Genomic DNA, 10524 nt, shown 5'->3' with positions numbered 1-10524 from the left:
AGAAAATTGTTAAAGTTTAGAGCAATGTCAAAAATTACAAAGATATCAGTTTTATAGGAAATTGAACAGGTGTTTTAAAATTATTTTAGTAATAGAGGAACATATTTAAATACATTAATATACAGGGTGCAGCAGATAAACGGCCAATTAGAAATATCTCGAGAAATAAAGGTAACTGAATCATGAAAATTGGAATGAAGGGGTTTTGAAGAGTGACCTATTTAATGAAAATATTTTCATCTATTTGCTACTTCCGGTTATATCGGAAGTAGCTTATAACTTGGTTTTTTTTAATGGGACACGATGTGTATTTTTTTATTTTAGAAATATTCACGTAATTTTGAACATTTATTGTTAATACTTCCCTATACCTGTTGTGAATGGATTTTAAGTTATAATAATGGTTTTTATATAAAAATTACACTTTTCTACCATTTATATAAAGTTCAATATCCTCTAATGTAATTTAATTATACAGGGTGCTGTTAAAATTGGCATAAAACCGACATCCTTAATTTTTGCCTAATTCCTTTTTCAAATGGAACACGCTATATGTGATTTATTATTTTAGAAAAAAATGTTTTTCACTATCGACGTATATTAGCATTCCCTATACCTATCTCTTGCCGTTTTTAAGTAAAATAATTTATCAATCATTAGTAAATTGATCAATTTAATAATGTTTGTATTTTGAGAACGATTTCCGAAGTTGAAATTGAAACGTCAATAAACGTACTTTAACCTTTGTTTGTGGCTTATTTGTTTGTGCTATATTTATAGACTTCGAAAAAGCATTTGATAGAGTAAGACACGACCTACTATTAGAACGTTTGCAAGAAGTCGGTTTAGATGGAAAAGACATCAAATTCTTAAAAACTTGTACTGGAACCAAAACGCCAGAGTTAGGATCGAAGGTTTCACATCCGCAGAAGTAGAAATTAGGAGGGGAGTTAGACAAGGATGTGTTCTGTCGCCTCTGCTGTTTAATCTTTACTCCGAGTTTCTATTTAAAGAAGCATTGGAGGATTCCAAGGATGGAGTCAAGGTGAATGGCGTAAATATCAACAGTATCAGATACGCCGATGATACAGTGTTAATTGCGGATTCCGACGTAGGTCTACAACGACTCATCGACAAGACCAACTCGACCTGTGAGCAATTTGGTATGAAAATAAACATTAAAAAAACCAAAGTGATGTCAATCCGAAAAAACCAGAACGTACCTCAACCTTGCACAATAAATGGGCACATTTTAGAACAGGTCAATAGATTTAAGTACCTGGATGTTGGATCGATAGCAGCCTAAATCCTGATCTAGAAATAAAATCGAGAATAGAACAAGCCAGAAAATCTTTCGAAAAAATAAAAAAACTGCTTTGTGATTCTCGAATAAAACTCGAAATTCGACTACGTTTATCAAAATGCTACGTCTGGTCGACTCTTCTATATGCAGTTGAAACATGGACCCTTAACACATCAACCGTAAATAAATTGGAGGCCTTTGAAATGTGGATCTACCGGAGAATACTCAAAATTTCATGGACATAGCATACCTCAAACGAAGAAGTGCTGCATAGAATAGGCAAGGAAAGAGAACTTTTTAACACAGTAAAAGTTGGAAAAACATCATACCTAGGCCACATACTGAGAAATAATAAGTACCAATATGCCCAACTTATAGTGAAAGGAAAAATCGAGGGAAAGAGAGGCCTAGGAAGGAAAAGACTATCGTGGCTCAGAAACATCCGACAATGGACAGGGCTAAATTTTGAACAGCTAATAAGAACAGCTGAAGATAGAGAAGATTTTAAAATTGTAGTAGCCAACCTCCATTGAGGAGAGGGCACTTTAAGAAGAAGAAGATGTGGCTTATTACCATTTAAATAGTAATTAGAGATTTTGATGACTACAATTTTAACATAGCCTTCCAGCTTTTTAACACAGCCTTAAAAAGTCACGCAAATTTGGCTAGCAGGAGAACTATATTTAATAAATCAGTCCAAATTCTAACATATGCTGACGACACGGACATTAGAACAAACACCACGGGAGAACTATAAAATCCTAACCGAGCTAGTAGCATCAGCAGGACGAATGGATTACATATAAATCAAATTAAAAACCAAAATTCATGCTGACCAACATTAACACAAGAGCTGGAAATGTTGACGTAGATCTAATCTAACAGGGATCGTAACTAACAGGTTACAATTTTGCCATTAGGATCACCGGTGTTAATTGTGCATATTTAATTTTCAGAATTATTATAACGGTCGGCACTGTGAGTACGCTCAAATAATTTTACTGTATCACACTCGGAACCTATAGCACAATTTATTGCTAAAAGAATTCTTAAGCAATATACTATGCCCATAGCTTGCTTATGTTTTTTTTAAGGCGCGATAATGTGGTAAATAGCTTATAATGACAGTTGAGATTAAGGCGTTGTAGAAACTTAGGAATTTCAGTTTTTTGGTGAATTTGAAATTATATGAAGTAAGTATATGTAGTTTATTCGTTTTAAAATCTTGTTGCTTGATTATTTGCAAGGATAAACAAAATATTACAGTATTTATTTTACATAACCTCAAATGTTTTTGCTTACATTTAATTAATGAAAAATGGTGCTAGTAAAGTTACTTTTTTTAATTGGAATTTGTCTTTCAGATCATAATTTAACAAGTACAAGTAAAACGCAGCGTATGCCAAATAAAAATAAAAAGTTCTGCGCATCCACTTCTACAACGTGACGGTGAAGTAGGATTCGGAACGGCTATTTAAGGCATGTGAATAGCGAAATTAGACAGTCTTGTAGCTAGCGCTCTAGGCTCTAGGCTGTTAGCTGTTGTTTCTTTCACAGTTTTCAAGGTATCTGCTTCAAGCTTAAAATTTTTTAAATAATTAAACACATTATATATGATCTCACGAGATTGTCCATTAATAACAGAATAAGTCTTTCTATTATTTTCTAACGCCATAATTTAAAGAAGCTGCCACAATCACACTTAACTATCCAAAATAATAAGAAGTCTGAAAAATAACAACCGCACTTCACTTTTGTGTTACGCACCTGACTACTGGGAGGAGACTGATGAGTGATGACAACCACCTAATCCACCCTAAGTGGACTTCAATTTTGGGTTTGTGCGCCTCGCCAACTTAAGTGGCGTTGACAGAAACTACAAACAATAGAAAGAAGAGAAACCGTTGTAGTCAATGTTAAACTGAAACAGTTGCAACAAAAGGCAGTAAAGAAGCTCAAAAGAAATCCACACTTGATTCTACAATTTGTAATGTTTGCGAAAAATTTGACTGTGTGACATGTTTCACGAAAAAGCATTAAGTTGTTCACGATTACCGGTGATACGTGTGTAATATGTTACTGCAGTGCCATTAGGATCACCCGTGATCTTGCTATTTTTTTCAAAAAAATGTGTAGGAATGTAAACTTACTTTGTATTATTAACCATTTGTCTGAATAAATATTGTTTTGTAAGCATTTTTTATATTAGCACCTCGGGAACTTACTAACACTCTTATGGTGGCAGCCAATGTTGGTAAAGTGGTCGAAGAGTTCATATATCTAGAGACATTGGTTAACCCCAAACTTAGCTAACAAGCGTCTGTCTCAAAAACTTACAGTCCACATTCTCACACATGGATTAGAGGCATGATCTCTAACCAAAACAGATGAATGTTCCCAATCTATTTAAAAAAAAAAAGGTACTACGCAAAATATTAGGAGCGGTCTGTGAAAAGGTGTGGATATAAAAAAATTTAAATGCAGAATAAAGTGCAAGCATAAGTTTGGGGGTAAAATAACAGCGCAGCCTGTTAAGACGACGGGGCAGGCAAAAACTGAAGTAAATAGACGGGGTAACAGGATCAGGATGCTAAGAAGATCGGTGTTCCTAACTGGAAAATCCAAGCAGAGCAGACTGACGTAGAAAGCTTGAGGGTGTCGAGGCCCTTTAAGAGCTGTAAGAACGTGATGATGATGATCAAAATAAAATATTGAGTTTGTTTCATAAATATATATTTAGGTTTATAATCTCAGATTTAAATTAAGCGATAAATTGTTATTTTTAGGTTTCACAATGTATACTACGTGTGTTATATGGTTGGCGTTCGTCCCACTTTACTTCGGAACTGCTAATCATGTAGCTTTAAGGATCACAAGCATGGCAGTCACCATCAGTCTCTCAGCTAGCGTTACTGTTGCTTGTCTGTTCTCTCCCAAGGTAAATATTTTTATGTTATCAACAACACTTATTTTTCTACTGTTATCACGTATCAGTTTTGGACAAATTCGAATATAATTATAATTACGATATGTTTCTAATCCCCTGTGTCCGATTTTTCTCGATCGACGATAATAAAATAAAATGTTGAAGTTGTTTAGGAAAATATAGTTGTATTGACAGCTACTAAATCATTACACTATAGTTGTTGATAAGGTAAAAATTTATAATAGACTGCATCCCAAACTAGTCCCGAAGCTATATTTATAATCTCACTAAAATGCTACTATCCATTAAATAAGTATATGGCCCTCTACATAGAACAAAAACCTTTGACTTTTGAAAGCTGTCAAATATAATTTAAACCAAGGAAATGATTGCAGGCATTTCCTCAATACAAATTAGACAATCTATAGTTTGCTGGAAGTTAAACAAACTATAATTAAGCTACTAATCGATATGTTTCACAATTATACACGATGAAACTATACAAATTCAGGAAATTAAGATTATTGTGAGATATTGTGAAGGAAGAAAATGTGAGCATAAAAGTTCTTTAATAGTTACATAGCTACCTGGTCGATAGGACTCTTTATAATTAAAAATAAATTCCTCCCATATTTCCCGGATGGGGGCAAACCTATCTATATTTTTTCTTTCAGTTCTTGTGGTTTTATTATCGAACCTAAGATTACATAAAAGAAAATCAAATCTTTCGCAGCTCAGTGTTGCTCTATAAACGGAGTCAGACATGACCAGCTATGACCATTTTTTGCCTTTGAGACTCGTAGTCAAATTAGAAGTATGCGGTTCAGATTCGTCCACAATGTTTTGGGTTTCTCGCTCCTCAACTTATTTAACACACACTTCTTTATTACCTTTTTCGTTTTAATGAGGCTGAGTTATTATTTGCTAAAATGAGTGGTCTTATTGAATGTCGGTTTCCACAAAAGAAATCTCATATTAAACTCTTCATGAAGTGCTAGGCATAGAAACCAAAGTAGAGTGGTCATTAGCTTTCTTTTTTTCGTTTTAGGACTGCTATACTCAAAATCGTACTCCGATTCAGACGGGCTGAAACAATTTTGCTCTGTCTTCACTTTCTGAATTACATGAAGTTTCATCATTTGATTGTAGGCTAGCATTATTTGATTCACCCATCAATATTTTTTCGGCCTCCAATTCCAATTCTAATTGAGTTAAGGGTCTTTTGATGGTTCAAGAGTTGTCCACAAACGCTTGAACCATCTAAGGTACGCTGATGACATCACATTGATAACCAATAAAAAAGAAGAATTATTTAAAATGATGAAAAAACTGGACGTAGAAGCTGGAAAGATAGGCCTTAATATGAATTAGAGCAAGACCAAAATCATAACAAATACAGATGAAGACATTACAATGAGGATCGGACAAGGTTAAATAGAACAAGTTCAGGATTATATAGGTCAAACTATAAAACTTAACAAAGAAAACCAAACAGCAGAGATAAAAAGACGAGTTAGAGTGGAATGGGCGGCATTTGGCAAACTAAGCTACATTCTTAAAAACAAAAGATATCCACAGCATCTTAAGACCAAAGGATACAACCAATGCGTACTCCCTGTTCTTACTTATGGTTCCCAAACGTGGACATTTACAAAAGCAAATATGGACAAAATCATAAAAACCCAAAGAGCAATGGAAAGACAAATGTTGCACATAAGACTAATGGATAAAAAGAGAAACGAGTGGATAAGAGAGAAAACAAAAGTGAGGGATGTTAGACAAAAAGTTGCAAAATTGAAATGGAGATTTGCAGGACACAATATAAGACAAAAAGAACACCGATGGAACAAAATTCTTATAAGTTGGAGACCGTGGGAATATAAACAAAGCAGAGAATGGAAAAGGATTGGGGAGGCCTATGTCCAAAGATGGACCGAAGAAGGCTAATTAGATAGATAGATTAGATAAGGGTCTTTTATCGTCAAATTTTGTAGCCATTATTTAATCAAATTGTCTGTGAATAAGAAAAGAAATTAATAATACTGAGATAAAACAACTTACGTTAACACTAACCTTTCGTAAAAAATACGAAGCAACTGCGATCTTGCGGTTAACGACTTCACAAAGAAAGGCAACTACACTGTGAATGTACTCGTCAAACTAATTACCGAACGAAGCTACTTCAATACCTATGCTTCGCTACGCTTCTACAATTCATGCAAGGTTGCCAAATCTTAAAAAAATATTCGTTCGTAAATTTTACGAATGATTAGTGTTTTAGGGTAAAAAAAGATAAGTTTGTTCTAGCCCCGTCAATATGGGTGGCCTGTATATTTAAAAATATTTTTAAAGTATGGTCCTATATATGCTGCAACTTTTACATAAATTGTTTTGTTCGTATCTCTTACGACAAACGAGTAAATGGACTTCCTAGCAATAATGCCACACCCTGTACATAAACATAAATTTCTAATTACTATAGCTATACAATAGCTATACATCGAAATAAACTATACATCGAAACATAAATTGGTTTTTCACATAATTGTTAAAAACTGCTTCTGTCTTTTAGTTGTATATAATCCTGATCCGGCCAGAAAGAAATATTCGACAGAGCATGATGCCGATGAGATACAGCGCTATTAATAAGAGCTCAACCAACACTGGATCGGGAAGTATGATGGCAGCGGTGATGGTAACAGCAGCAACTTGCGATCAAAAACAGAACGTGCAGAAACACGTCTCGCCTATTGAACCTGTAGTTGATGGTAAGTATTCATTATTTAATTAGTTATAGATCAATTAAATCGATAAAAATAGTGCTTATACATGATGGTCCAAATAAAACAAAGAACCTGAAATGTCTTCCATGAAAAAGAAAAGTGTAAGTCCAGATATACAATTTTTCTGGATACTTTGAAAACTATTCGCTTAAAATTGACAGCTCTCTATTACATCTCATCTATTATGCTATCTACGAATCTTGTATTGCTCAAAATTTTTTCGTTTATTGCTAGATCATATTTTTCTCCTGATAATACTTCCTTAAAGATACGTAGATATATAAAGAGAGATCTCATCCATCCGTTAACTTTGAAACAAAATGTCAACGTGTAGAGAGCACATTCTGAGTCGAATCATACGTCGAATGTCATACGTCGAATGTCGCGTTTTATGTTAAACGTCATATAAAATGTCTCATAAAATGTCAAATGTTACATAAAACATCATAAGAAAACGTGAAACGATGCATAAAACGTCGTATGTCGAATGTCACATAAATGCCATACCTCATACGTTTGTACATTTGCTGGAGGTCTATGTCTATCGGCAAGCACAGCAGGTCTATGTTTATCAATTGACGTTGCCACGTGCAACGAAGATACTGCATTTGGCTTCGTGGGGCGAGGGCGTAACTAAGTATCGATGAAGTAGCGTTTTGACGTCACCTGTGCGGGAATCGGTATGCCGATTCTGGACCACGATGGGGGCCAACGAATACGTACGTCATGATACGTTGGCATAGAATCCTCTGACAATTCCAAACCACGTTGGTCTAGATCCCTCTGAAAGTTTCAGACCACGTTGGCCTAGAACCCTCTGACATCGATAAGGATGTATCCGGGATCTCTCTGAGAATTGCAAGACACTGCGATAAGGATATGATCGGGATCTCTCCTTATATGTGGTCAGGATCTCTCGTACTATGATAAGGATGTGGTCGGGATATCTCTTTATATATCTACTAAGATAGCTTAATATAAAGGTTAAGTAATAATTGGGATAACACGCATTAGTTCCGAACTCCTCTTTTAACCATTATATTTACTATTTTCACGTTTTTAATCATAGCAGTTGCTCTGTTATTGTAATACAAATTAATTATAATACACATTATATTTGAACTGTTTAATTTTTTCTCTCAGTTCTCTACTAATTTACATCCAAACATCTTTTGTATGAGCACATTAAACGTGCTTTTCTCGTACCCTATCCTGTTCTGAATCCAAACTGAGTGCCATTTATATCTTCCTCCTTGTATTGACGTGTTTAAATTTAAAATCGTGTACTCTACTATAAACATGTTTTAGACATATTCTACAAGCAAGCCAAAACCAAAGACACCAGTACTCAAACGTCTCCAAACACAGAAAAACGGTTCGTGCCCACGCCGGACGCAGCCCCCAAAATCAACAACAACTACAACATCGGAAACGGTCCTGCAAACATTTCACAAGAAGCGGCCAAATTGAAGGAACTGACGTCATAGCAATCAGCCGTCACCAATGTTGCTACTTCAGACAGTAGACCTTCCAGTTTGAAACGGAAAGCTGTGCAGGTTTAGGTATTTGGTTAGGGGATGGTAGAGCTTTTGGTTTTATCGGAATTCGACAAAATATAAAACTATGCTAACACATTTTTACATGACATATTCTTAATGTATCAATGTTTTACTTGAGAGCTACTCTACTTATATATTATCGTTTGGAGACACCGATTCATTTCAGTTCTTTTTTTTTTAAAGACGTAGATATAAAATCTCCCTCCAAGGCAAGTATCAAACCACGTAACAAGTATGAATGTTAGCTCTAATATTTAAAGAAATGACAAATATACTCAACATTCGCCAGTATTTTTTAAAAAGATCAATTAGAGAAAAAATCGGTTGCGATTGCGATTAATGTTAAAATCCTTGGGTGTGAAAATTGGCTTTATTTCAATATTTAACACTTACATTTTAGTACAGAGCTAGACGTAATTAATACTTCGTTTATTAAAGGTATCTAGCAATCATACCAAGACAAGAATAATTATTTTACATACGACCGACGGATGTCCGAGAAGTAATAGCACCACCGCCCGATGGCGCCACTATTATAAGATTGTAACGAAATATTTTGCCTACCATAGGGTATTACTAATAGGGATAGAATATTGGGGATAGAAATTACTGGGGGCGAAGATAAGGCAAGCAAAATAAACGCTACTTGTGCGAACGGCACTCAGGGTTTTTTAGGAGAGCTGGGGTCGTAGATAAGTAAATGACATGGGGTCAAATTGGGGCAACTACAAAAATATAAAAAAAAAGGTCATGAATCTATTGGATAAACAAAACAACAAGAAACCGGAAACACCTCTAGTAATTTAGAAAGAGCGCCACTTCGAGGTGCCTAATTACAGCTAGTTGTAACTATTGAAATAATTATTAGAAATGCAAAACATATCTTTTTCAAATTAAACTCAAAAAAAGGGGTTAGTTAAAAAAATAAACAAATGTTAAGAAACAAAATTTAACATTTATTGTTGTGTCACCACAAACAAAAAATTCATAGTTAATTGTTAAAATTGCCTCTTTCAAATTAAGATTTTTTTAAACTTCTGTCGTTTAATTGTGATTATTAACCGACCAATTAAAACTATTTAGATAACAAAAATACATTACCTACCAAATTTGCCTATACATTTTTTTTTCGCAAGTACATGTTACGCACTTGCCCCACTGATCCGGGGTAAGAGCAGAATGTGCCATTATTTTTGCTAATAATAATAAGTGTTCCATACGGGGCTAGTACAGAAATCCTACATATATGTAATTTTTATTCTTTATGCTTAACTTTAATAAAATATTAAGAAAAAAATGCTACGAAATATTTTTTAGGAAGGAGAGAGTCAAAACAATTTCAGATATTTTGACTTAAAAATATTTATTTAAAATAAAAACATAAACTAAACGTACCAGAATGAATAAATCCTGTTAATAGTAACAAAAAATAATAATAATTGGAAAAAATACTTATGCTATGCTTCAAACACTTCAGGTGCAGTCTCAAAAATATACTTTTCGTAATCAGCAGTTATTGATATTTTTGGAACAGGTAGTTTTGTTTCTATGTCCGACAGTAGAATAGTGCAGACATCGTTGGGTTTTAAAATAAAATGGCACTTATTTGTGAGCCTTTTCAAGCCTGTTACTTCGGCTTCATCACCATTGATCAGTTGTTTCACCAAACAAACATATTTGAACATTTTCTTTTTTCCAGGAAAATTTACTAATACAAAATCCCCAATTTGTATTTTGGTAAATGTAAGTTTGTCAGTAGGGTTTTTTTCATCAAACTCTTCCAAATCACTTTTGCTTAGCTCGTCAAATTCAACAATTCTGGGGTTTTTTTCTAGCAAATTCAACACTCTGGGGTTTTTTAATAGAGAGGTTATGTCTACGCTTGAAATTAAGAAACCAATCTTCTCCTGGTTTACCATCTTTAAACTGTGTCTTAATGTCATTCTCTTTGAC

The 10524-nt window shown here is 34.2% G+C and overlaps 1 protein-coding gene across 1 annotated transcript in view; it reads left to right on the top strand.

Annotated features, from left to right (window-relative positions):
• mtt (mangetout) overlaps positions 1–8737 on the top strand; it is a 750264-nt gene extending 741527 nt beyond the window's left edge. Inside the window, exons 12-14 of the mRNA XM_072543415.1 lie at positions 4044–4241; positions 6802–6997; positions 8321–8737. Coding sequence (XP_072399516.1) covers positions 4044–4241; positions 6802–6997; positions 8321–8499 — 573 coding nt within the window. The 3' untranslated portion in view covers positions 8500–8737. The remainder of the gene's footprint in view (positions 1–4043; positions 4242–6801; positions 6998–8320) is intronic.
• Positions 8738–10524: the final 1787 nt, after the last annotated feature.

The sequence above is a fragment of the Diabrotica undecimpunctata genome, chromosome 9, assembly GCF_040954645.1.
Source record: "Diabrotica undecimpunctata isolate CICGRU chromosome 9, icDiaUnde3, whole genome shotgun sequence".
Classification (NCBI taxonomy): Eukaryota; Metazoa; Arthropoda; class Insecta; order Coleoptera; family Chrysomelidae; genus Diabrotica; species Diabrotica undecimpunctata.
Note: the sequence above shows the minus strand (reverse complement) of the source record. Positions and strands in the feature narration are given on the sequence as shown.